The sequence below is a fragment of the Ciona intestinalis genome, unplaced genomic scaffold, assembly GCF_000224145.3.
Source record: "Ciona intestinalis unplaced genomic scaffold, KH HT000174.2, whole genome shotgun sequence".
Lineage (NCBI taxonomy): Eukaryota > Metazoa > Chordata > Ascidiacea > Phlebobranchia > Cionidae > Ciona > Ciona intestinalis.
The window spans coordinates 371,116-398,768 of record NW_004190496.2 but is presented as its reverse complement, the minus strand read 5'-3'; the positions used below and the strand labels follow the sequence as shown (position 1 = coordinate 398,768).

At 37.1% G+C, this 27,653-nt stretch overlaps 3 protein-coding genes, 2 long non-coding RNA genes and 1 other non-coding gene across 6 annotated transcripts in view; 2 read left to right on the top strand and 4 right to left on the bottom strand.

The window, feature by feature from the left end:
• LOC101242641 (SCO-spondin-like) overlaps window positions 1–12,264 on the bottom strand; it is a 16,703-nt gene extending 4,439 nt beyond the window's left edge. The window contains exons 1-26 of the mRNA XM_026839214.1: window positions 12,172–12,264; window positions 11,799–11,887; window positions 11,203–11,295; window positions 10,485–10,762; window positions 9,816–10,011; window positions 9,515–9,648; window positions 9,044–9,226; window positions 8,542–8,686; window positions 8,084–8,212; window positions 7,382–7,496; window positions 6,976–7,081; window positions 6,554–6,708; window positions 6,047–6,239; window positions 5,616–5,841; window positions 4,966–5,273; window positions 4,684–4,905; window positions 4,082–4,293; window positions 3,779–4,010; window positions 3,397–3,537; window positions 2,956–3,088; window positions 2,292–2,523; window positions 2,078–2,178; window positions 1,660–1,882; window positions 1,075–1,231; window positions 617–662; window positions 1–384 (exon numbers count right to left, since the gene is read on the bottom strand). Of these exons, the coding sequence (XP_026695015.1) occupies window positions 1–384; window positions 617–662; window positions 1,075–1,231; window positions 1,660–1,882; window positions 2,078–2,178; window positions 2,292–2,523; window positions 2,956–3,088; window positions 3,397–3,537; window positions 3,779–4,010; window positions 4,082–4,293; window positions 4,684–4,905; window positions 4,966–5,273; window positions 5,616–5,841; window positions 6,047–6,239; window positions 6,554–6,708; window positions 6,976–7,081; window positions 7,382–7,496; window positions 8,084–8,212; window positions 8,542–8,686; window positions 9,044–9,226; window positions 9,515–9,648; window positions 9,816–10,011; window positions 10,485–10,697 (4,186 nt within the window). The 5' untranslated portion in view covers window positions 10,698–10,762; window positions 11,203–11,295; window positions 11,799–11,887; window positions 12,172–12,264. The remainder of the gene's footprint in view (window positions 385–616; window positions 663–1,074; window positions 1,232–1,659; window positions 1,883–2,077; window positions 2,179–2,291; window positions 2,524–2,955; window positions 3,089–3,396; window positions 3,538–3,778; window positions 4,011–4,081; window positions 4,294–4,683; window positions 4,906–4,965; window positions 5,274–5,615; window positions 5,842–6,046; window positions 6,240–6,553; window positions 6,709–6,975; window positions 7,082–7,381; window positions 7,497–8,083; window positions 8,213–8,541; window positions 8,687–9,043; window positions 9,227–9,514; window positions 9,649–9,815; window positions 10,012–10,484; window positions 10,763–11,202; window positions 11,296–11,798; window positions 11,888–12,171) is intronic.
• Window positions 12,265–12,806: 542 nt separating this feature from the next.
• Window positions 12,807–12,855, bottom strand: mir4013b (microRNA 4013b). The gene has a single exon (NR_034401.1). It is a non-coding gene; the product is annotated as a microRNA 4013b (primary transcript).
• A 1,743-nt stretch (window positions 12,856–14,598) lies between these two features.
• On the top strand, window positions 14,599–15,643 carry LOC100179025 (alpha-N-acetylgalactosamine-specific lectin-like). Its single transcript, XM_002125280.3, has 2 exons — window positions 14,599–14,817; window positions 15,045–15,643. The coding sequence occupies exons 1-2, from the start codon at window positions 14,615–14,617 to the stop codon at window positions 15,301–15,303; spliced, it is 462 nt and encodes a 153-aa protein (XP_002125316.1). The 5' UTR covers window positions 14,599–14,614; the 3' UTR covers window positions 15,304–15,643.
• Window positions 15,550–20,633, bottom strand: LOC100181415 (tetraspanin-9). Its single transcript, XM_018816287.2, has 8 exons — window positions 20,453–20,633; window positions 19,896–20,019; window positions 19,072–19,204; window positions 18,687–18,773; window positions 18,285–18,400; window positions 17,853–17,908; window positions 17,291–17,503; window positions 15,550–16,989 (listed from the first exon to the last, which is right to left on the bottom strand). The coding sequence occupies exons 1-8, from the start codon at window positions 20,541–20,543 to the stop codon at window positions 16,787–16,789; spliced, it is 1,023 nt and encodes a 340-aa protein (XP_018671832.1). The 5' UTR covers window positions 20,544–20,633; the 3' UTR covers window positions 15,550–16,786.
• A 2,692-nt stretch (window positions 20,634–23,325) lies between these two features.
• Window positions 23,326–24,954, bottom strand: LOC113475261. The gene is made up of 4 exons (XR_003397004.1): window positions 24,219–24,954; window positions 24,091–24,149; window positions 23,999–24,036; window positions 23,326–23,746 (listed from the first exon to the last, which is right to left on the bottom strand). It is a non-coding gene; the product is annotated as an uncharacterized LOC113475261 (long non-coding RNA).
• A 530-nt stretch (window positions 24,955–25,484) lies between these two features.
• Window positions 25,485–26,517, top strand: LOC108950464. The gene is made up of 4 exons (XR_001975234.2): window positions 25,485–25,744; window positions 25,799–25,857; window positions 25,911–25,948; window positions 26,080–26,517. It is a non-coding gene; the product is annotated as an uncharacterized LOC108950464 (long non-coding RNA).
• Window positions 26,518–27,653: the final 1,136 nt, after the last annotated feature.

The following is a 27,653-nucleotide window of genomic DNA, read 5'->3' as shown; positions in this document are numbered from 1 at the left end:
GTGATGTACCAGATGATACAGTAGTGCTTCCTTCAGTTGATGTACCAGATGATACAGTAGTGCTTCCTACAGCTGATGTACCAGATGATACAGTAGTGCTTTCTACAGGTGATGTACCAGATGATACAGTAGAGCTTTCTCCAGGTGATGTACCAGATGATACAGTAGAGGTTCCCCCAGTTGATGTACCAGATGATACAGTAGTGCTTCCTACAGCTGATGTACCAGATGATACAGCAGTGCTCCCTACAGCTGATGTACCAAATGATACAGTAGTGCTTCCCCCAGGTGATGTACCAGATGATATAGAGGTGCTTCCTCGAGAAGTTGTAACTTTGGCTGTTGTTGTTTCAAATGTGGTTGAAGATTGTGGTGTGGTAGATACTGAAAAATGCTATTTTTAGTTTTTACCTATATTGAAATACCCCTTCCATGTCAGTGTAAAAAGTTTCAAATATATTATTCAACTTCATTTACATTACGCTCTTTTATTCTCCTATTCTTTAACCTTCATGGCGTTAAAAGTGTGTCTTAAGTTCCTAAAAGTGGTTTTTGATTTTCAAAATACTTTTAACAACCTTTTTATTTTTTGACAAATATGCTGAAATTGCTTTACCTGTTTCATCAGCTGGTGGTGTGTAGGTTATTACCGCAGTTGAAGTCTGTTATAAAGTGTGATCAAACAAGTGAAAAACTACGGATGTGTTGTCTTAACAATCAGAAATTTAACCATTCCTTTATTTTGTGAATGTTATAAAAATAAATGTGTATATAGTAGGGGAAGATGAGACACCTTTTCATTCTATTTTCCTGTCCCATTTAGTAGTAAACAAAAAACATTTAAAAAATTTAAAACCAAACCAGCTTTCCTAAACTGTTGTTAATTGTTTAAAACACAATCAGGAGATTTGTATATTATGTGCTAAAGGGGTCTTGTCTTCCCCCACAGAACTATAGTTCTAGTTTTAATCTTTGCTTAGACAATTAAAATTAGACTAACATGACATAACTTTTAATATTCCTTTGATTTTAGAATTAAAGGTTAAAATAACTCGTACTATGTTTTGAACGAACCTCTGAAAAGTTTAAACCTCTTGTAGTTTCAACAGAGCTGAAGGGGGTTGTAACAAATGGTGGCGTGGCAACTGAAGTCGTAAATGATGAAGTAGTTGAGGTGACAGCTGTCGTGCACGATGTTTGGTCGCAACTTATTGATCCGTTATGGCAAGTACTGGGTGTAAAGTTTATAGTTTTTATCTACAGCTCTTTAGATCAAAAGAAAAAATCGCAAGCATGAGGCCTGACAGAAAAGAGAAAAAGACAAAATCACAGAGACAAAACATAAATGTACATATTTGGGGAGGGGTACCAATTAAAAATGATAGGAAATAACACAATGGTAACTTAAAACTAAAAATAAAACATTCTTTGACAGAAACGTGTTTTAATTTGTTTTGTCGCTATATTTGATTTTTGCGTTATAAATATATTTTATTATACAATTGGTTGAACTCGATTTTTGCCTGTTATGTGTTTCGTAGCACCAGATCCTTACTTTACTTTTTTACACAAGAATCGTCCAACTCTATGAGCACCAGATCAGGGTCAGATCGCGCAATTCATTACAGTTGTTTTGTATTTAGCTTTTTAAAAACTTACCAATTCTTGCATTCATCCACATAACTATTTCCTGATTGGATGACAGTGCCATTGTAGTTGCATGGGCAGGGAACAGAAGAAACACATTTACCATCTAAATAAACTAAACCCTCTGGACAATGGCAACCTTCCACTAACATGGAATCACAGTTTGAACTCGGGCATCCATTGTTGCATGTTGTACCATTTGGACTGTAGTGTAGTCCTTCTTCACATTGTAAACCTAAGTGCAAAAACACAAAATAATTTTTTTTTTCTATAGCTTAGAGATCCAAATATAAATGGAAATTATAAATTTAACTAGCACTGTAGCCCTATAGAAAATGAACACACCCCTAAAATTGCATACAGTGGTAACTTGTAAGCCGCCACGAGGTGAATAGATTTAATTTGAAAAAAGAAAAGTAGCACAGCATACCACAGGTCTCTTGAGTTCTCCACTTGATATAAACTTGTCGGTCACTGCAGGCTCTTGCGTATGCTGCTATGGCTGTACACAGACACTCGCAATCACCCCCGCTGTAGAAATACTTTATTATATAACAATTTCTACTCCTTAAAATATATGATCGTGTGCTTTCTGACCACTCGAAGATAAAACAAGTTACATTGATTCATATTCATGAACTCACGCGTGACATTTGCAAGAGTCGAAGACACAATCCAAAAAGTATTCCTGTGGGGATACGACTGAATGACACTTGGTGAATGGCTCATTTAGAATGGCTCTACATTTGTATCTGGACCATGCTGCTCTTTCAGGATAAATCTGGCATGGATGGGCCTGTGTTGGCTCAGAGGAGGGGCAGCTATCAAACACTTTCCAACTATCTCCGAACAAATGGGCAAGGTCGGTAATCTCACCTGAGCACATGGACTGTTTTAAATACAACACTAAATGCAATATAGTAGAGTAGGGAAAGATGGAACACTTTTAGCACATTATACATCAAAATACCGATCATGTTTTAAACAATTAACAGCAGTCTATAGGTGGCTGTACACAGTATCTGAAATTCGTCAATTTTTTCTGTTTTGTCCGGATTTCGCTTCCGCATGCGGAACTCGGTAATGGGTTTGCATACGACTTTGCAGGCAAATTCGCATGCCGGATACTGTGTACAGCCACCTTAAGGGAGGCGTGGGAATACGGCTTTATAAATCTTTGAATGTTCTTTGTTTACAAATAGGACGAGTAAATAATCCCAATCTACCTCACCCTACTAGATTCACTAGAATGAAAAATATTTAACACAACCTGTATAATATATATAGTTAAAACCCTATGAAAAATACCTTGTCTAGTTTTAAAGTCATTGTGAACGTTCCCATCATAGTTTCCGCATAAACCACAAACTTTTCCCTGGAACTGCGGATCTAGTTGTATAGATAACTCTGTACCATGGTCCCATCTTATTTTGAGCCCAATCTAAATAATAGTGTTAGATTTATTTGTTTCTTCAAAAACTGCAGCAAGGATTAAAAAAGATCGGAAAAGTTGATGTACTAACTGTAAAACAGCAAAAAATGATGTAAAATAGCAAAAAATGATGTACTAACTGTAAAACAACAGTTGTTAACATGCTTATGAATAAAAAAAATACCAATTTGGATAAAAATGTGACTGTTACAAACAATATGCTGTTAAAAATAAACTTTTGCCTAAAAAACATTCAAGTTTTAACCAGAAGAAACAACTATGTAGAGACACGAATTGGTATATACACAAATTCTCACCTTTGTTGAAATAATTATAAAGAGTCCTGATTTCTGAATTAAAAAATCAGCCTTTGGGGTTCCAGGCAAAGCCCACGTGTTTCTCATTACTTTGGGTTCAGATCCACGAACCAATTCAATCACTTTATCATGAATTGAAATCTGTTTTAAAGTAATTTAGGATGTTTTGTGTTGCTTTTAACAAGAAAGTATTTAGTTTTTTTATAATTTACATGTTTTAAATAGAAAGCTAAATGTAAAGGGAGAGTGAAAGTAATTTGCTTTATTATTACGACTGGAAAATGACAGTTGCTATAACGCAGGTGTTCTGTTTCATACACTTTATATCAGTTTAGGAGTTATCACATATATGTAGCTTTGTGGGTGTGATATAGAAACTTACCCGTAATGACTTAGCACAAACCACATTTCCAGTTTCACAATGAATATTCTCCATCACTATGCTAAAGGATCCCACACCGTCTTCGCATATGTCCTCAGCCAACACGTAACTACAAGAACCAAAAAACTTGAATCTACGTTTGTCGAAACTGAGGACATGAGGTTCACCGTACACTGTGCAAGTAGATGAACAATCCTGCCTTGAACAAACCCACTTTGTCTGGTGACAGGTGCTGCAATAAAGTATGTTAAATTGTCTCACCTTTGAAACTTTACAAAATCCACCCCATCGAATAAACCTCACCATTTATTGCAGTCTTGGTTGATGGAGGAACCTTCTGGGTAACTGACACCATGGTGATGGCATGGGCAATCTCCTGGAGGAATACACGAACCATGTTCTTTTACAGTTCCAGCCAGACATGCGCATCCAGAATGACAGTGATTTGGCACACAAGCAGTGTGCATGTTTTCACACGTCCTTTCACACTTGGTACAATTACTCCATGCTTGGCCCTAAACAGTTTGAGCTTATGTTTGGTATTTAATGTAGAGCTTTGTTTAACCTTAAGTGGCTGGAAAACAACAACAGATGTTGTTCTGTTTCATACACCCCGAGCCAATTTCTAAGTTAGCATGTATGTAACTTTGTGGATGATTATTTTTCTGTATGCATAGCAGACAATTTCGACAACCCATTAGTTACCTTTCAGTTGGAGTAATGACAGTTTAGTATATTTTCAAGAACAGACACACCAACAACAATTGAATAAATATAAATCAATTTGAAAGTATTTATAACAAATTCATTTAAATATTTGTTAAAGAAAAATAATTTCTAAAATAAAGAAACCAAACATAAACTATGGACCACAGATAAAACATATTCAAAACAGAACAAAATACCTCTTGGCAGACATTCTCCAACGTACAGTCTGGTATAGGAGCGCATGACCATGCACCATTGTTGCAATTACACATATCACAAACTTCTTGGCGAGATGACATTGGCTCGTATGCCACTTCATTAAAATAACAAGGACATTCAGCTACTTTGACACAAGTATTGCGGCGAGTATCAAGGTATTGGCCTTCTGGGCAAACACAACCAGGGTGACACTCTTTAATCTATAAAACAAAAAAATTACTTTTAGATGATGCTTCTTAACTTTGAGCTCTAATCTTTACCTTGGGGCATTTTTTGTCAATGGAGCCTTCACTGAACATTTGACAAGTGGTTTCACAAGATCTTCCCGTGCATTCCATAAATACTCGGCCTCCTTCGCAGTTCGCTGGACAACCATATGTGTCTCTCCATGATGGCACAGATGGCACTGGTGTACCAGCTCGACCGCACGCACGAGCATATGCACTCAGCATACCACATTCGCAAGAGTCAGAGCTTACAAACTTGTGCAGGCAGTGACAGACATGATGTTTACACCCTTCTATGTAAGGAATAGGATCCACAACCAAATTACACAAGGAAAACGGGTCTGCAGATATAAAACAAACATAGTGTGTTTATAAATCTTTCTTATATCCTTTCACAATGATTAGGGTATGTCTAACATATTTGAAAGGCAAGAGCATCCAACCAATATTTCATAGGCCGTTGTGTCAAGACTCAAGAGGTGATCTCTCCCATTCATTACCATTAAGCCCTTGTTGTCTACCTTCAGGGAAGCGACAGGGTGGTGAGGTTCATGTGGTAACACCTTGGGTGTTGGGATAGTAGGAAAAATCTGTGCTATATTCTAGGACCAAGGGCATGACACACTGCGGGACTTTACCCACATAAAATATAACAGCCTGTAAGTCTTGCTTGTATCACTCACTTGTTTTCAAGACGCTACACAGTTGTGTTGCCTGGCTGTGGTAATTAAATCCTAAATCACACGCATCAATATCCATATCCATGCCTACTGAAGGCTCATCAACGTTACAATGTGGGGTCGTCTTCCAGCCATTACCGAACTCTGTTCTGCTTTGTGTTATCATCCCCGAAGGTAGCATCAGATCATCATATTTTTTCAAGTTGTAAGTACCACATAACCCCCTAATCTACAAAACAACCCAATTGAAATTATTAGTGGTGTACAACAAGATGCACGGTTAGTTAACTTGGTATTACTACCAGGCAGAGTGTAAAATTTTTTTCAAGGGTTCATCTGATTTAAAAAGTGTATTTCGGATGTTTGTCCGAAATCCGGCAAGACTTGATCAAGAAATGATATTAAATTTAGTGTGTTTTGTTATCACAACTTACAGACTCTCGATAAGCTGGTGGAACTTCAATATAAATCCCGTTGTCAACATCCCAAGTCAAACGGATCTCATTGTATATAACAAGTTGGAGAGAGATAGTCGTAATTTTTCTTATAGTGTAGCCCACATAAGTGTTGCTGTATGGCAGAGACACTACTGTTTCTCCAATTTTTACTCGTCCATGCCCAAGTATTCTGTTGAGTTTTAATTCGTTATTAAAAAGGTGACTGCCTATAAGAAGTTACATAATTTAGATGATGTTTAAAATACCTTTTCTAACAACGCTATTAGTCTACCGTTTTGTAGATTTCATTAAACACAAAAAAATGAATGAATGCACCCTGCTTTATCTTTGCGTGGCTGAAAAAGGACAGTCATTATAACGCGGCTGTGCAGTTTCATACACCTCATGCCAGCTTACGAGTTACCACGTATGTATTTCCAAAGTGAGAAGAATAGACAGTATCAATAAATCAATTTTAATAAGTAAAAAAAGTTTGAGAATTACGTTATAACTTCTCCTTTCATAAGGTTAACCGTGAGGGTCTTTTGACAAGCCGTTGTGTCCGCAAACCCACAGCCTGAGTTCTGAATCAAAATCGTAAAATCACCCAAGTAGGTATTTTCAGCTTTTGCAAGAACATATTCGCAGCCTCCTGAGAACTGTAAAGGAATACGGTTTGTTAACCATCAAAAATAAACATTATCAGTAAGTACTACAATTACTATTGTATTGCTAACAGCAAGCATAATAGGGATTACCGCTAACATTAACTTAAAAAAAGAAATATATTATAGTTTCTGTAGCAAATAGGAAACCGAAGTGATTTGTTTACCCTTTTTAGGTAACTTTCCTAAATCGAAACAAAACCAAAAACAATTGGGCAGCTAGGACATTATATGATAATTAATATGAAATGACTTAGTCACCCCGTATATTGTCCCATCAAATGTTTTGTACTGGTCTTCTCCAAGCACTTGGCATTCAGCGGGGCATGCATTAGTTGTGCAGTTCCATCTCCCGTTGCCACATACACTAAACAAATTTAAAAAACAACGTTTTGAAATATACTCCGTCAATATTAATGAACGAAATGAATAAAATTATTGAATGTAACTTGGTTCAGTCTCATGTGGCTGAAAAACTACAATCGTTATGACACAGATGTTTTATTTCATACACCGCGTACCAGCTTACGAGTTACCACTATGTTACTTTGTGGGTGATTTTTTTTTAGATTTTTAATTTTTTTATGTATGGCTAAAAATTTGGAGAACCGCAGGAAATTGTTTGCAAAAAATAAGTGAAGAGTGAAAATAGTTCGAGATAGTTTACCATGTGTTGCAATCATGTTGGACACTTTCTCCAGGCTGATATGGAACTCCACCTCTCTTGCAAGGGCATTCAGCTTTAGTTAAGCACATTCCTGTCTCTCGTTCATAGTATGTACCTATGCATAGTATCAATGTTATCCAACAGCAGATTGCAAACTGGGATCTGTACAGCAGTTTCAGATTGTTCCAAATGAACAGCAATGATTGTGGTTAGGATGTTTCATGTGACATCATAAAGCATCTATTATGATGTACTACCTTATATTCCTATCGCATTTTTTTATTTTTATAGGGCAGCAAATGTTAAAATAACTACAAAGGGTCTACTAGACAAAATTTTTGAAAAAGTTTGGAAACCGCTGTTATACAAAAACTTCATGTTAGTTTAAACAAAGATTAGTTTTATTACATCACCATATACGTTAGCGATTACGTTAGCGAAGATTCAAAAAAATATTTAAAACAAAATATAGGGACAAAACAACAGTTGTTAAAACACACTTAGAGTGAAAACATACTTATATTTAACTGGAAGAAAAAAGCGTGGTCACTGAACCTAGCAGACAAAATAGAGCCATTTGTGTTTAATTATTTAACAGGCCATAACCAAACAGATCTATCATATTTTCAACTTATGTTGGTATACTTTTTGTTTGGTTACTTAAACTTCTTCAATTACTCGTCTAGCCTTAAACTTACTTACCAGTTGGGCAAAAGCAACCGTCCACGCAGATATCAATATCACATGAATGCTGGAACCCTACATTATCACACGTCTGTTCACAAGGAGACCCACATTCCATGTAAACCTTATTGTTAGGACATTCGATGTCTGAAAGATATTAAAAACTGAAATTATTTTGCAGGCAAATGGAAAGGTTATGATGGGATTCAACGTAATGAAACTTTAGCTTTATCTTCGCCGGGACGAAAATTGACATTTAAGAAATTGTGTGTTAAAAACACTGGCCAGACAACCAACTATTAGGAAATAAATTAGACACAACAATGGGTGAATTAAAGAACTGAACTTAAACGAATGGGGGAATGTAACTTATTTATTCTCGCTTGGCTGGGCAATGACAGTCGTTATAACATGGTTGTTCTGTTTCATAAACCTCATGTCCACTTTTGAGTTACTTTGTTTACTTGGGCACTTACTGCATAATTCTGAAGATCTCCATTTAAGATCTAGATGGTAATTTGAACAAGTACGAGAATAGTGAGTGAATATCTCGCATGCCTTTTCAGCAGCGGCTTCTGGTCCAACTTTACAAACATCAGTTTTGCAAATTTCTAGGAAGTTCTGGTAAATAAATGATTGGTTACCACGAATGAAACTTGCTTTGTTCTCGCGTTGCTGGGAAAGGACAGTATTTAGAACACGGGTGTTCTGTTTCATACACCTTATGCCCGCTTACAAGTTTCCACATATCTTTTTCCTGCATGGATGGTATTTGGACAACCTATTAATGAACACTTGGAAAAAGAATTTGCAGTTAAGTTTAAGTTAAAGACACATAAGCCCACAACGGAAGCAGCAACGAGCCTTAAAGTTGAAACCCATAAACTATGGGTTAGGGCAAGTTCGCTACCGTGGCATGCTATAGGTTTTAGGGTTTAAGTCAGGTTGGCCCATTACCCCTACATACAAAACCCGTACCCCTGGGTTCACAACACCATGACATTCGGAAAATTGCTGATTGCTCAAGGAACTGCATATCTTTTCCAACTCCATCTGGGTGGTATCATTGAATTTCGAACATGGCAATGATTGATCAAGTGAAACTTTTAAACAATTGTCACTGACGTGAAATGCATTTCCAAACTCGATAGGTGTCACAATCTAAATATTGATAAACATAGGGTTATATTTTGTGGTGTATTAAATAAAAAAATTATGTTCTTAGAGTAAGGCATGCATTGCAATGTTCTATCTATATAAATGGTGGTTTGAAATATTTAAAATGTTTGTATTGTAATATATTGTCTTTTTGTTACCACTGAATGAGTGTAACTTTCTTTATCCTCGCATGGCAGGGCAACGACAGTCTTATAACACGGGTGTTCTGTTTTATACACCTTGTGTCAGTTTATGAATTAAATAAATAAAACACACGTTTGTTCAACCTACCTTCCCACTTTCCAACATTAGATCGTTATTGGGATCGTGGTCATAATTACCGCATAATCCTCGCATGTTTGTTTTGTACGAAGCAGGCACCCCAATAAAGATGGAGTTTTGATTGTCAAATAAAACTCGAACTTCTGCGAAAAAAAGAGAAAAAATTAACCTGAAAAAAATTAAAACTCTTAAGTTAGTAATAGTTATTACAACTCAGGTTTGTCTTTCCAATATGATTAGCAAAAATTGAAAAGTATTTAAAACAAAAACACATGGTATATCAACAAAACAACAGCAGCCTTCAACTTACGGGATCCAAATTGTGCAATTGTGTATACACCAGCTTTTCTAAGGGAGATACCAGCCACTGCGCTTGGCACGGGAAGTAAATTTCCTTGGTATGTAGCCGTGGCGTTGGGATAAAGCATGATGGTATCAGTTGACCCAATCTCAATCCGAACAGCTCTTTTGCAAAGCGTTCCATGGCATTCAAAGTTATTCACAACCTTGTAAAATATTAATGAATAAATGAGTGAGTGTAACTTGCTTAACCTAACGCGGCAGAGCAACGAAAGTCGTTATAACACGGGTATTCTGTTTCATACACCTCGTGCCTACATACAAGTTACCACGTATATAACTTTGTGGGAGAATTTTTCTTTATGGCTGACAATTAGACAACCCTCTACTGACCACTGGGTTGGAACGATAGTGATATTGTAAATATATAGAAATACATTTTATAATGATCTTTGTGGTGACTGTTAAATCTTAACTAATAGACAAAGTTGTACTGTTTGTTAAAGCCGGCACGAGGTGTATATAACAGAACACCCATGTTATAACATAGATAGAAATAGAACATCACAATTTTCCGGCCACGCAAGGATAAACAAGTTCTGTTCAATGTGGCAAGCAGGCAATCTCTATATTACAGAACTATCAATTACAGAGACATCTATTACATTCAAAGCAATACCTGGACATGGAAGAAACCGGAAATGTCGTAAGCAAGATCATAAGTGCAACTAGTTCCAGGGAAGTCAAAATGCTTTCCATCAAATGTAGTATAGTGGTCAGCGCTCCAAGTTGAACAGGAAGCCTCATCTTGATTTGAAGTTGGGGAAATAATATCCACAATTGGTTCCGCATCACCAGTTCCAAGTTCACACCTGTCCCCAGAATACCCCATTGGGCAAGTACATTTATTTGGAGCAGAACAAACCCCGTTATTTTGGCAAGTTGGTTCACAAATGGCTGGAAACTAAAAAAAATAAAAAATAGGAAATATTATCTATTGGCGGGCATGCTAACTGCGTTGTACAGATACATTTGTTGCATGACAAAAGAATTTAAGCGAGTAACTCTGTTTGTTTTTATTTTTAAACTTGCCCAAGATTTATACGAATGTAACTTGTTTATCTTCACATGGCTGGAAAACATTTCATTTTAATTGTTCTGTATGGCTAACAACTTATTTAGACAACCCATTAGTGACCACTGGGTTGGAGCAATTGTCATTAAGTGTCTTGCTCAAGGACACATTACGCCCACAATGGTAGCAGCCACTAGCCTTGAACCCATTACCTCTGGGTTACTCTAACCACTTTGCCACGCACCGAACAATTTGTTGAACTTATTCTACAGTTTATATAGTTCTACAGCAGCAAAATATACAGTTAAAAACACAAACTTACGAATAGAACATGTGACACCCTCATACCCAGTGTTAGTACAGTCACAAACGTTTGGACCAACACATAAGCCATCGTTCTCACAGGAGCAATCAACTAAATGGAAATAAAACTTTTAATTTCGACGAAATGTAATTAAGTGACATTATGGGTAAAAAAAGGGGCCTGTGAAGAATTATGAAAAAGTGGCCTGAAAAAAAGTGGCCAAAACTATTATTCCCGATATTAATTTATATTTGTCCCTTTAATTACAGTAGCGAAGATTTAGAAATATTTTAAACGAAAAGACAGGATATAGCGACAAAACAACAGTTGTTAAAACACGCCTACAGTTAAAAAATTTTTACATTTAATTTGAAAGAAAATAAGCGTGGTCGCTACACCTACTTATCCGTATAAACACTAACTCCCAACCAATAACCTTAAACTCTATAACCACTTGCCTGCCCCCTTAACAATTTCCACCAGCCTAATATGAAACTTACCAGAGGATTTTAACTATAGTGTCTATAACCTATATATGTGATGTTTATTCATTTAAACTGAAATTTATTTTTCACACTTTTTTTTATTTATTTATTTTGGGGGCAACTGCTTACATTCATCGCATCGTTCTCCTTTTCTTCCCGGGCAACACACTTGTATTGACACATTCACATAGACGGACTCCGCGAATATGATGACCGACCTTTAAAACATGTTACAAATAACATGAAAGATAATATGAAACAAATACCAATCGAAATTGTAAAGAATTCCAAACCGTTTATATACTCTTAAATTGAATGTCACTTAATTATCCTGGCGTAGCCGGTGTTCTGAAATATTTTTCCGACCGGTAGGCCAAATTTGAAACAAATATATTACAATGCCGAACTAACTTTGACGGAAGGGGACTTAACCAGTGGAAAAATTCCCACTTGTAGACAATGAATGAATAAATGAATAGTTGAATGAATGAATGTAACTTACGTTATAGCGGCGTGGTGGGAAAAGACAGTCGTTATAACACAGATATTCTGTTTTATACACCTCGTTACCGCTTTTTAACACGGATGTAACTTTGTGGGTATTAGTTTTTGTGCCACGTAAGTGAGCATATAGACCCAATCACATAAATTTATATAATGGTTCTTCAGTTTTAAAATTGCGTATTTAACAACTAATTAATTTGTAATAACCATGGCTTTTAAGTGTCTTGCCCAAGGACACATACGCCCACAATGGTAGCAGCGTCGAGCCTTGAACGCATTACCTCTGGGTTACATGCAGGCGCGCTAACCATTATGTCACAGCGCCGGACATTCTAAGCTAAGGATTACAGGTTCGAGGCTCGACGCTGCTACTATTGGCGTTTTACATTAAAAAACATACAGACAACCTAAAAAAATAATAAAATAGAAGAGGATAAAAAATTGCATTCATTCAATTTAAGGATATGTAGAAATATGAATAAATGAACGTGACTTATTCCACGTGGCCGGAAAGCGACGTTCGTTATAACACGGGAGTTCTGTTTCATGTACCCATGCCCGCTTAACCATGTGTGTTTGGGGGTGAATATCATGACGAAACTTGACGTGGTGTTTGTACTGTAGCGAATACTAGCTTGCATTAGCAGCCTACGATAATAACGCATACTGTTAAAGCAAGTAAGTTCACGCGCAGTTTAGTATTATACAGTTAGAGTGATGCGCTTCTCATCTATGTGGGTGAAGCGACGCAGTGAGGCACGTCATGGGACCAAGGATTTAGGCCATTACAAAATGTGGCAATGCGCTAAAATCATTTACCTGTTCACATCACAAAAAGAACCTTCCCCAACAAGATGGTGCTCTTTTATGATTACTTGAGTTTCATTTTCGACACATTCTACAAATTTAAATATCTTCCAAACTGTTTTTGGTTCTGTAGTTGGTACATTTTGCTCCACCAACCGGGTTTCGGTGCAAAAGATACTAAACAAATATAAGTCAAACAAAAAAAATTATACTAAATAAAATGTTGCAAAGAACGTTACAGTCGTGAGAAATGTTTTACCTGTTTTGGGCACCAACACCGTAGATGCATGTTACGAAGACGAACGTTGACAGAAATACAAAAACAGCCAAGCGCGGCATATCGGCCATTAATTTAGATAATTTTTCACCAAGCTGCTTTACACAGTTGGTAACGCTCGCGCCAAACTAAAATAACACTTTTTCCAAAAGTTACCTATTTATAGGAAAATCTCCCAAGATTTTAGGCAAAGAGGCGCCAATTTATTGCCAAATTGCGCCAGAAAACAGGATGCAGAACTCGGTTGTTATTTACTCTCCCCAGACTTTTGAACAAATCCGGTTTCTGCTCAATGTATTATAGCACTGTGGGGGAAGACGGGACTTTCAGCAAATAGTGTTCAAATATCGTGTTTTAAACAATTATCAACGGTCTACGGTCTACTGTAATTCTTTGAATGTTCTTTATTTACCAACAAAAGAGACAAAAAATATAATAAAATGGTGTCCCATATTCCCCCACCCTAGTACAGTAGGGTGGGGAAAGATAAGAAACTTTTTAATTCTATTTTCTTGTCCCATTTAGTAATAAACAAAGAACATTCAAAGAAATATGAAACTGTGTCCTCATGACTCTTATAGACCGTTGTTAATTGTTTAAAACACGATCAGGATATCTGGATATTATGTCCCATATTCCCCCACCCTACTATATATTAATAAAAATATCCTTGGTTTTATATAACGAACCCGACACCCCACGTAACCCGGATAAAAAACATGTCTAGACAAGTTTATATTTATTTTGTATTTAATGGAGCCGTTGAACTCGATGTAAATGGACGGAGTTCGCATCTAAACACTGGTTGTGAATCATATATTTTATCTCACGAAACCCGCAAGTGGAAAACGAAATTTTATAAGGCCAAAATTTACGAAAATAGGATGTTTTATTGTTTTTCTAATAGAAAACAAATTGCGCATGTTTTTCACACTTACCGACTTTTAAATTTGACCAATTTCATTTACGTAACAATTAATTAGTACTTTTTGGTGAATTTGGCTACTTTTGGGGTATAGGTACTGCTTATAGCCACACACAAGTTACCTTCTGTTTGAACAGGTGACCCTGTGTTTGTCGTGCCGCTAAGAACCAGTGCTAAGTTGTCAATTAGTTTAAATATTTAACTTTGTTTAATTATAAATAGATAATTAGCCACTAATGAAACGAGCCGATGCAACCTATACGTTACAGATTATGGGCTAGTGGATTAGTGGCTAGACGATAACATGATGGCATAAATCTTCATTAGCCGTGATAAACCTAATACGGCTCCTAATGGGAAAGGAGCCAAAAAATGATGCTTTTTTTATCTTGTTGATTTTTTACTATTTCAGAGTTTTTAAGTAATTTAAAAATGTATTCATTTAAAATATGCGTTGTGCTATTGATAATGCTGCATCCAGTTGTGCAGGCCCGATATGCCTGGTACGGGCCTGGGAACGGTTATGCCTACTTCGTTATTGACATCAACCTGTCTTACGGCGATGCTAAGTTGCAATGTGGATACTATGGAGCCACTCTTGCTGTCCATGCACCCAAGGATAGGCGTATTATGAAGTAATGTTTGCTTTTTCCTAAGTTTCCTTGGATTTTGTTTTAGGTGCGGCAGTCACGCTTTTGACTCTCTTTCCCACACTTTTATTCATAATGTTTTAACAACTGTTGTTTTGCTGTTAGATGGGACACCTTTAGCACATAGTTTCCAAATATCCGAAAAACAGAAATAAACGGTGTCCCATCTTCTCCCACCCTACTGTAAATATGTATAATGTCCATCGTTGCAGAATTCTTGAAGAGCATTTGACAGTTTTAACCGAACAAGATTACTGGATTGGCCTCAATGATATACAGAGGGAAGGTAGATTTGTATGGGAAGACGGCACACTACTCACAAAAAGTCAAGAGAACTGGTATCCAACAGAACCTAACAACTATGGGAGAGGCGAAGACTGTGTTGGCGGAAATCATGCGGGCAGTTTAAAGTGGAACGACTACCGTTGTTCATACGGCAAATTATACGCACTCTGTGAACGAGCTCTGTGAGTAAAACATCTGCTTGAATAAAAAAAAGATCAACAAAAATTAATTAATTCATTCACTCAATTCGGCAAAAATGCTCCTTTAAAAGTATAAATACCCAAACAGGTGTGCAAATCGCTAAATATATCTTGTTTTAAAATGTATAGTGGGATATTTAGAATGAAAGAGAGACTAATCTTTCCCCACTCTACCATACGTTAAGGTGCTATCAATTAATAACGTTATAACAGTTCAGTTCTCGTTGTTTTTGTGGATTCTTTTAATACTCAAGTCTTCTGAATAGAATAGCAAAGTTATTATACAAAACAGCTTATACGCATGTGATTAAAACAGAAGAAGGTTTTTTAGTTTTCAAATTCGCACAATAAAAACAACTTTTTTACCAAGAAATGTATGCAGCAGTTTTTGGTATAAAGTCTAGCAAACTTTTTAGTTTTGATTTAATTTTAATATCCGTATATATTACACTGATAGGCGGCATTGGCACACATTAAGTAAAGGTGGCTGTACACAGTATCCGGCATGCGAATTCGCTTGCGAATTCATATGTAAACCCATTACCGAGTTCCGCATGCGGCAGCGAAATCCGGACAAAACAGACAAAATGGACGAATTCCGAAAAACTGTGTACAGCCACCTAAAGAATTAGGTAAGACTAAAACATCCGTTTGCAAACTTTAAGCTTTTTTAAAGTTGAACATTATGCAAAGTGAACATTGATGTCTGGCAGTATGGGAAACTAAAGGTGGCTGTACACAGTATCCGGCATGCGAATTCGTATGCAAACCCATTACCGAGTTCCGCATGCGACAGCTAAATCAGGAAAAAACAGACAAAACGGACGAGTTCCGGATACTGTGTACAGGCACCTTTAGCCGCCAATGTATTTTAATATAAACCGCAGACAGAAAAATAAACGTAACATTAAAAGTGTCTATGATAGAAATACTAACGCCAAGAATTCATGGGAAATGTTATTTAAAGTCGAATATTTTTGCAATACACGACCTCACCTTTACGATAACACATAAAATTAGTTATAATAAGGTGGGGGAAGATGGAACACCTTCAGCACATAATATCCAAATATCCTGATCCTGTTTTAAACAATTAACAACGGTCTATAGGAGTCGTGAGGATGCGGTTTTGTAATTCTTGTTTAGTACCAAGCGGGACAAGAAAATAGAATGAAAAGGTGTCCCATCTCCCCCCACCGTACAATATAACATTAACGAACGCAGCACTTACTTTATAAGTACTCAGCAGCGACATTGGCAAGCATAATACTTTGGGGTAAGATGACCATGTTTCATTTCTTTTTTATTGTCCTATTTGGTAGTAAACAAAAAATATTTACAGAATTACATAAAACTTTACGCTCACGTCTCTAAAAGAGTGTTGGTAATTAAAAAAACGATTCAGAAATACGGGATATTCTGTGCTAACGGCGCCCATCTTACCCCCACTGTACCATACATATATATCTTCACACAGGTGTATAGCCTTGATTGATCGCAGAGATCATGCAACATGCAAGAAACAGAACCACCAACTCCATAATTAAGATAACAATAGCGATTCCTCCAGCAGCATATAAGTAAGGTTTCAATACTTTACCACAACCTTTGGTGTAGAGCGCTCCATGTGAAGCTGGGGCGGCGGTTGTGCCAGAATGTGATGCAGTCGTCACTAAAGTGATAAAAAGATAAAACATCCAATAGAGTGATCATTATGAGTGGTTCAAGGGTTGCCACTGCTGTTGTAGGCGTATGTGTCCGTGGTTAAGACACTGAAAGGCTTCAACCCAGTGGTTACTAATTGGTTGTTAATATGATCAGCTATACAAAGAAAACACACCCACAAAGTAACATACATGGTAGCTTGTAAGCGGGCACGAGGTGCATGAAACAAAACACTCGTGTTTCACGACTGTCATTACCCCACCATGCGTGGAGAAAGCAAGATACATTCATATAATGTACATACGAACCTGCGCTTGCAGTGTGCGCCGCTACGGTAGCATGTATAACAGGTTTGGTTGTTATTGCAGCTGTTGGGGCAGCGGTGGAGGCTTCTGCGGTGGTTGCAACATGATGCGCTGCAGTTGTTGCTATAGGAGTTGTAGCTTCAGGAGTTGTAGCTATATGATGGGTAGCAGCTGCTGTGGCAGGTTGTGTAGTTGCCACTATTTTCGCAGCGGTGGCTTTAACAAAGAGGTGGTTATGTAAAAAGTTCTTTATTACAAACACGAAAAAAATTATAAATGTAGTCTTTAATTATAGTGCATTGAAATAAGGGCGTTGGAGATGATTTTAAACAAGACTTTACCAAAGTTTTAAATAGCAACTATACAGAATGGGAGAAGACGCGGGCACCTTTAGCACATAGTACTCAAGCGACGTAACAAAAATTAAAAAAAAAACTGTCATTTAAAGACTTAACGGTTCGGTATTTGTCTTTAAAACGGAGCGTGCATTAAAACAAGATTTGAAATTACTTTGTATCCTGTAGCACGTAAAGAAACGATCAACCGGTATATTTAAATTACTTACTCAATACTGCTGAGACACTAGCTATTGTTGGGTTCGTTGTAGCGGATGAATTCGCTCTAAAAATCAAATGAATTGTTTTAATATTTATAAACTAAATACAAGAAGTTGTGGCCGCATTTGTCCTACGTTTACTGTCAAGACACTTAACAGTAATTGCTCAAACCCAATGCTGGTCAATGATGAATTGTCCAAATTGTTAGCAATACAGAAACAAATTAATAAACTTGTTTTCGGAAACAGCGCCCTACAAATTTACATCCTATAAGCAGGCATTATAGGTGTATGAAACAGAACAACCGTCTTATAATGACTGTCATGCTCCAGCAACGCAAGGATAAATAGGTTACATCCACAGTCGTTATAACACGGGTGTTCTGTTTCCTAAACTCCGAGTTAGAGAAACCAACTACTATGTAAGAATATAAAACTCACGCTCGTTTATTCCTGGCGTGCACTTTAGCATAGCAAGAGTCGGGAAACGCTGATAAATAATCACTTGGACCGTAAAATCCACAGCAGTGATACTTTGTCTCGAATTTGTCGAAGATCTGGTTTTTAAAAAAAAAACAAGATTTAATTTTTTATTTTGTCTTCAACAGCCTGGTTTTTTAATTGATATACGTTTTGCACAGTTTTATCTGTAGCATGTTTTAACAAATGTTGTTTTACCAATTCTACCCAACTTTTCGCTTGTGTAAATTAACTCTCCAGTTTTCTGTTATCGTGACCGAAGAGACGAAATAAGTTTTATTCATTCATATTTAAGGTGTTGGCTTTCTACCATGCGAATATAAACAAGTGACAAAAATGAAACCAAAAAGATGTTTGACTCACAACGTTGGTTGCTTTGTTTACTAGTGATTGTTTCAAATGACTTGGATCAATCGTTGTTCTGCTTTGGAGCGCCTTCAATACCATACCCTGTCAAATAAAAACTATAGTCATGTACTGCTGCATAGTGCTAGCAGTGTTTAGCTAACAGTATCCTTAGATAAGACACTGAACCGCAAGTGTGTTAACCCAGTGGTCATTGGGGGTTGTCCGTATATTGTAGCCAAATAAAAAAATCACCCACAAAGTTACATACACGATAACTCCCAAGCGCACACGAGTTGTATGAAACAAACACCCGTGTTATAATGACTCTCAGTTCCCATCTATGTGAGGATCAAGTAAATAACACTAAAACACATATGAGCTACTTTCTATAATGCTTTACCTTGATCGCTTGGTACTTGACGAAACAAATGATAATCCCCGACATTTGCACCAAGAAGACAACCAGCATAACGGAGAAGTAAGAATAGAGGAGACACTTGCTTTCACTCATAGCTCCCCAGCAACCAATTAAACTGGAAGCAACGGAACATATAATTTAATTTACTAAACAACAGCAGTCGTTATAACAAGGGTGTTCTGTTTCATACACCTTGTGCCAGCTTACGAGTTACTACCTATGTAACATTTTGTGGGTGATTATTTTTTGAACGTTTTTTTGTTTAGCTGACATTTTGACAGCCGATAAAAGAGCATGAGGTTGAAAAAAATTGTGGTTAGGTTTCTTGCCCAAGCAAAACACATGCCCACATTGACGATAGCATCCGATTTGGACCCGTATCCTCTATGTGGCCCAAAAGCTGACACCCACGGTCTGTATCCTCGTACAATGAGTGTGGGAACCGCGATGTCATTGTGCGCGTGTTTGTTCAGCTCTACTGAAAAACCCCCACAAAGCTATATATAGTAGGATGGGGGAAGATGGGACACCTTCATTCTATTTCCTCGTCCTATTTTGTAGTAAACAAAGAACATTCCAAAAATATATAACCGTATCCTCATGACTTCCATAGACCATTGTTAATTGTTTAAAACACGATCAGGATATTTGAATATTATGTGCTTAAGGTGACCCATCTTACCCCACAATACTATATATTTCTGGTAACTTGCGGGCGTGAGGCGTGTGATGGAACACTTTTAATATAATTGTCTTGCCCAGCCAATCGACGTAACATTCGTATCACCATTAAAACCAATACTTACGAAATCAGAGCTAAAAATAATCCGACCGCAAACAGCAAGTATAATCCATCAAGCAGAATTGTTGATTTCATTTCGACAACGACAGAGTGCAGGGGACTGTTCTTATTGAATGCACCGTAACCAGCTAATAGAAAAATATATATGGTTATTAAATTTCTATTGTATGAATTATTTAATGTAACTTAGATTTGTGTTGGGGGGGGGGGGGGCAAAAAAGGTCCGTTTTAAATAAAAAAAAAAAAAAAACCCCCCAACCCCCCCGGAGGGGGGGTATTTTTTCCCCCTTTTTTTTTTTTTGGGGTTTTTTTTCCAAAAAAAAATAACCCCCACCTCGTGCCCGCTTACAAGTTACCACGTATGTAGCTTATTTATCCTCGCGTGTTGGGGCGACGACAGTCGTTATAGTTATAGGTATTATACGCACTGGTGACAGAAGCGCTAACTACTTGGCCACGGTACCGGACAATGTATTGATCCACACCACGAATACGAAAAAAAGCAGAAAAAAAGCACTAAAAACAATGGGGGCATTATCATTTTATAAAACCTTTACTCACCTAAACCGGCAAGGACGACACCACCAATGAAGAAAATCATGTTGAACAGAACCAACATGCACTTTGCGCATTTGGTGCTGGAGTTTTCCATGGCTGGTATATAGATTGTAAATTGCAAATACTCGGAATTCCTGCAGTCTGCCCTATAAGACCTGCTTAAAATTTGGAATTAAAATATTTAGTTTTAGATATTTCAACTTGAGTTAAAACACGGATTTTCCTGTTTTAATATAAACATTACAGCCCATACGTTTGACATAATTATCTTAATTATTGATTTGCTCTAAAAACTAAAGACTTCTTCCGAAAAACTAAAGATTTCAACCGAAATTTATGAAATTTGTGGCTGTAATATATGTGTATAAAAACTACCCTGCGCTTATAAAAAAAGATATCCCTTACTCCAAGCATAAACTTGCTATGATAACTCAGTGCAACATTTACGAAACATATGCGTTGCATGCCATGCTCAGCTTCCTGATTCTGACAGACTGTATCCTTACTGTGGCAACCAAGCTAACAGGAAGCAGTACATCAGAATTCATCTTCCCACGCCAAAGGAAACGCTGATTGATTTATCGTTTGCGTCGATCTGCTATCTGTTGTATTTAGATATAAGTTCGTTTATCAAGATGCAAACATTCATCATTTGGTCCCGACTCCTAATGCTGTGGGGTGAACAACTTTAGCACATTATGGCCAAACGTCCTTATCACTCTGCTATCTATAGTATTCAGATAAAATAAGTTTGTTTTTTATGATGCAAGCATCCATATATTCTCATATTCTGTGTTTCAATTACAGTTGCTCCCGACTTATGCAAGTAAATATCCTGATTGTGTTTTAAACATTTAACAACGGTCTATGAGAGTCGTGAAGATACAGTTTTATAATTCTTTGAATATACTTTGTTTACGACCAAAGGAAACGAAAGTAGAGAGAAAAAGTGTCCCATTTTTCCCCGCCCACCCGACTCAGACAAACCGTAACCAGTAACTTGTATTCAGAAAAAATAAGTTCGTTTATCGTGATGCAAGAAGCATCATATATTCTCATATATTGTTTTGTGTTTCAATTACAGTTGCTTCGGACACATATGGTACTGTGGGGTAAGACTGGACACCATTAGCACACGATATCCAAATATTCTAATCGGGTTTTAAATATTAACAACAGTCTATAGGAAAAGGTTACGGTTTTATAAATATTTGAATGTACTTTGTTTACGATCAAAGGAGACGAGAAAGTAGAGCGAAAAAGTCTCCCATTTTCCCCCACCCACCCGACTCCGACAAACCGTAACCAGTAACTGTAGCACTTATAACAACCGTATGAGTAACTTCCTTTTAAAAAATATAATAACATTAATGTGCTGCAAAAAAAAACAAAGTATATCCTACAGTACCACATATGGTATATGCTTGAGTGTAACGTTTTGAAAAAACGCCACAAAATCGCTTATCGTGCCATGACGGATCGCTAACAGGAAACGTTTAAACTGATTTTCGTTTTAAAACTCTCAGTTTAAGAATAATTTCGTTGTCAAACCGTTCGATGTAATGGCAAATCCACTGCAATTGGTTAGCATTAATTACTTCCGTTAGTACAGCGACTACAGACTACACTGCAGTCCGATTAAACTGGAAGAGAGAGTCTAGCTTAACAGTATGTATACTCGGTACTCATTATAAGCATTTCCACCACATCTTAGTTTACATGGTGGTAATGGAAGCTAAATAACAGATCAATATTTTCTTATATGAGTTTGTAGCGTGGTCGGGATGAAACCTATCCTGCCTACATCGCATGGGATAATGTGGAAGCTATAATACAAAGTAATATTTTTTATATCAGTTTATTAAATCACATACACCAAATGTAAAACGTCAATTCCTAAAGCTTTGTGTAAAGTAATAAAACAGTTTTATTATTTTTTCACAATGGTTTATTAAATAAACAATACACAGCACAAATAAGATGTAATATTCAAATCTCTAGTTCGCTTTTAAATATCTTTCTGGAAAATAAAAACAGGATTAAAATAACTTCATAGTTTATGTGGCTGGCGTTGGTGGAAAGCCACTACGGCACGACAAGCCCCCAGCCAATGGTAATGGGTTTCTACTCTGGTAAGAAACCCTTGCGGGATGTTACTGTCCACGCAGGTTAAAGAAACCCCATAGACAAAAATAATACAACGAGAGCACATAGAAAATGTGCACAACAAGGAATACACCAACAAAAAGACAAAAATAATAGAACGAGTGCAGCGACATACATGTGCCAAACACACAACAGCTCAATCATATAAAAAAGAGTTTAGTCTAAAATTAATTAACGCGGACATAATCATTGAAACATCTACAAATGAAATATAGTTCAAATCCTGAAAGATAATCATCTGCAGTGTACACCATATTGGATGTCCGACCACAAGGAGTCAAAGCCAATAACAGCTCCGCATGTCCCAATCAAAAGGTAAGTCGCCCTGTTGGTACCGCGATACTCTCGTTCGTATCTTCACACAATATAATATAACGTCCGGATGTTACGCACCGCATCGACCGTCATGAAACTACGTCAGGTTGTTACGAACCGCATTGACAGTGACCTAAAACCGAGCGTAGCATCACTGTGCCGGTAGGGTATACTAACATCTAGCGTAGCATCACTGGCAGTGACGTCCACGCAACAATTTGACCGTGACGTAACTTAATCAAAACTGACGTAACCGCACCGAACGCAGGGTCATGACAATGCTCTGACCCACCGTATCGACGTCGTAACGTAATTGTGACGTGGCCATCGTCCCAATCACGCTACATGACGTTTGTTTAATTATAACTATTTTATTCGGGGTGAAGAAGTTTATATTTTTACAGAATTATGGACTATTTTTTTTTCAGGGAAATTATGGTCTTTTATTATGCGCATATTATACTGCGTGTTGATATTACTCGAGTATTTGTGTACCAACATAGCGTTCTCACCAAGCGATTAGGACAATACAAAATCGTTAAAAGATTCGATCTTTGCAGAAGAAGTACCCAATAGAGTGTACAACAACAAAATCCGATCCAGCAAGATGTTCGCCATAGTTTCATTGCATATATTTCATAGACATGTAAAATGCACTATAGTAGTGACTGACTAAAAATAGCTGGCAACATTAGGTCCAGCAGAATAAAGGTACAACAGCGCAGACAGACATACATACAACACGCAACTCATACTTATAATACTCAAACCTCAAACCGTGTATCCTTTATCGGCGTCTTCGTCTTTGGTCTTCGACTGCAAAACAAATGTAATAGACAGGTCACAGGCTTATATCAATTAAATAATGCAGTTCTATGGGGTAAGATGGGATACAGCACCTATATCCCGCAGCATGTCCTAATCTTGTTTTTAACAATTACCAAGAGTGGGTGCGAATGATTATTAGTTGAATGGTTAACTTTAAAAAAATGTTTTTTTTAATTCTTTGGCTATTTTCGTTTAGCAATGGTCTAATAAACAATGATAATATAGTTAAACATGCAATACCTTGCGCTTTTCTTCGGCAGCTTTATTCGCTGGCTTTTCTGCAATATAATAATGATTAAACTGCTGCTCACACTTTATTACGTCATAAGTACCTTCATTCTTGATTTACGTCATGGTTCGCTTGTTCCTCTGTAACGTCACACACCAAGTTCTGGAAAATTTATCAAAGTAAAAACTTGCCATGTTGATACAAAAGTTTGTGACGAAACAATGAACTTACGAAGTGGGTTCTTCTGTTGCGTCATCACCACTTCGTGACGTCACATCTTCGAGGTTTCTAGAAAAGAGCTTATGTACGCAATAATGTCAATTGTAATTTATACTTAACCAATTCTTTGATCCTCTTGCTTCGCGCTCATAGCGCAAATATAATTAGAATATACAAGTGATGTGCCTTGCGTCGACGCAGAACGCGCATGGGGCCCCACATGAAAAAAAACGTCGCGAAACGTGCGCGTAGAATAATCGCTATGGGTATTCTGCTATGACCTAAATACACCATAAACGCGAGCGGTAGCGAGCGAAACGGTTGTGACGTAACAGAACGCAATGATTGTGAGCAGAAATATTGCGTGTGACGTGAAAATAACTTATTGGCGATTTCTCAAACAAAACGTGATAAAGAATAATCTAAACTAAATATAATAAAGTAATAAACCCAAGGCACAAAACTTGTAGCAATATACTGTATATAATGTAAATATATTAGTATACTGTAGTATGTTATATAGTATTAATATGTCATAATATAATACCAATGTATTGATATAATACTTAACTCAAGTCTTGCAAGAAAACTTGTTGAAACCTTCCAACTTGTAACCTGGTGCGGGACCAACTTCATCTAAATAAACTGAAACGCGGTAACTCGCTGTGGAAGAGACGTTTTATGCGCGGAGCAATCAAGGCGGGCGTAATCAGCTGGTGCGAGGCGTCTGTCACGTGAACAATCTGACCAATCAGCTTCAAGGATTGGAGCGGGCTCATTGTGACGTCAGTTCAACATTGTGACGCAATAAACTAAATTCACATTGATTCGCGATTTTGGTTTTATATTTAAAGCGGTTCGCCCAAAAAACATCTTCAATACGACTTGCCACGTTTCAGTTTATAGATGAAGTTGGTTCCACACCAGGTTACAAGTTGACAATTTTTAAGAAGTTTTCTTGCAAGTTTTAAGTTAAGTACTAATTTATTACATTAGTATTATATTATGTCATATATTATTTAATTACTTTATACTACACCATAGTGAAATTATTTCTCTGCGTATTAACAATAATTTTATGCCATATAAGTTTTGTGCCTTGCGTTTATTATTTATAAACTAAATTATTCTTTAACAGGTCTTGTATCGCGAATCGCGACTGTTTTTGTATTACGTCACTAATCATTCGCAATATCTCGCGTTATGTTACGTCACAAACCGACACAATCGTTTCGCTCGCTACCGCTAGCGTTTATTTTACGTCGTTTCTTTACGTCATAGCTAAACAACACGCGGCTGTTCTACGCTTTCGTTTCGCGACGTTTTTTCAATGGGGCCCCATGCGCGTTTTGCGTCGATGCAAGGCACATCACTTGTATATTCTAATTGTATTTGCGCTATAAACGCGAAGCAAGAAGATCAAAGAATTGGTAAAGTATAAATCACAATTGGCATTATTACGTACATAAGCTCTTTTTTAGAAACCTCGGAGATGTGACGTCACGAAGTGGTGATGACGCAACAGAAGAACCCACTTCGTAAGTTCATTGTTTCGTCACAAACTTTATTGATAAATTTCGAATTTATTTCAGAACATGTTATGTGACGTCACAGAGGATCAAGCGGACCATGACGTAAAGATGGAATGAAGGTAAGTATGACGTAATACTGTATTAACGGACATTTTTAACTATATTGTTGCAGAAAAGTCAGCGAATAAAGCTGCCGAAGAAAAGCGCAAGGTATAGTGTATTTTACTATATTGTCATTGTTTATTGAAGTTTTGCTAAACAAAAAGGTCAAAAATATTTAAAAATTGTTTTTCACATTCAATTTGTAAGGCTTTAACACAGCTATTACGCTTGTTTTGCAGTCGAAGAACAAAGACGAAGACGCCAAAAAGGATACACGGTTTGAGGTTTGAGTATTATAAGTATGAGTTGCGTGTTGTATGTATGTCTGTCTGCGCTGTTGTACCTTTACTCTGCTGGACCTAATGTTGCCAGCTATTTTTAGTCAGTCACTACTATAGTGCATTTTACATGTCTATGAAATATATGCAATAAAACTATGGCGAACATCTTGCTGGATCGGATTTTGTTGTTGTACACTCTATTGGGTACTTCTTCTGCAAAGATCGAATCTTTTAACGATTTTGTATTGTCCTAATCGCTTGGTGAGAACGCTATGTTGGTACACAAATACTCGAGTAATATCAACACGCAGTATAATATGCGCATAATAAAGGTCCATAATTTCCCCTTAAAGTCTATAAAATATCAACTTCTCCATTCCTAATAAAATATTTATACAAACGTCATGTAGCGTGATTGGGACGATGGCCACGTCACAATTACGTTACGACGTCGATACGGTGGGTCAGAGCATTGTCATGACCCTGCGTTCGGTGCGGTTACGTCAGTTTTGATTGAGTTACTTAACGGTCAGGTTGTTACGTGGACGTCACCGCCAGTGATGCTACGCTAGATGTTAGTACCCTACCGGTACAGTGTTGTTACCGGCACAGTGATGCTATACGCTCGGTTTTAGGTCACTGTCAATGCGGTTCGTAACAATCTGACGTATTTTCGTAACGGTCGATGCGGTGCGTAACATCCGGACGTTATTATATTGTGTGAAGATACGACAAGAGTATCGCGGTACCAACATGGCGACTTACCTTTTGATTGGGACATGCGGAGCTGTTATTGGCTTCGACTCCTTGTGGTTGGACATCCAATATGGTGTACACTGCAGATGATTGTCTTTCAGGATTTGAACCATAATTTATTTGTAGATGTTTCAATGATTATGTCCGCGTTAATTTCTTTTTGACTTTGTCCACTTTTTTTGAATGATTGAGCTGTTGTGTTTGGCACATGTATGTCGCTGCACTCGTTCTATTACTTTTGTCTTTTTGTTGGTGTATTCCTTGTTGTGCACATTTTCTATGTGCTCTCGTTGTATTATTTTTGTCTATGGGGTTTCTTTAACCTGCGTGGACAGTAATATCCCGCAAGGGTTTCTCACCAGAGTAGAAACCCACTACCATTGGCTGGGGGCTTGTCGTGCCGTAGTGGCTTTCCACCAACGCCAGCCACATAAACTAAAGATATTTTAATCCTGTTTTTATTTTCCAGAAAGATATTTAAAAGCGAACCAGAGATTTAAATATTACATCTTATTTGTGCTGTGTATTGTTTATTTAATAAACCATTGTGAAAAATATTAAACTGCTTTATTACTTACTGGAAGTTTTTTTGCAAAAAAAACTCCATTCAACAATATAAAACAGTTATAGTTAAAGTTATTACAGTACAAGTCCAGTTTCTAATCGTTCGTTGCCACGAAAATATAACCCACCCACCAAATGTGTCAAGTCCACTCGATCGCCACCATGCGGTAGAATTAACATTTGTAGAAACTTTCCAAGTTTTGCAAAATGTG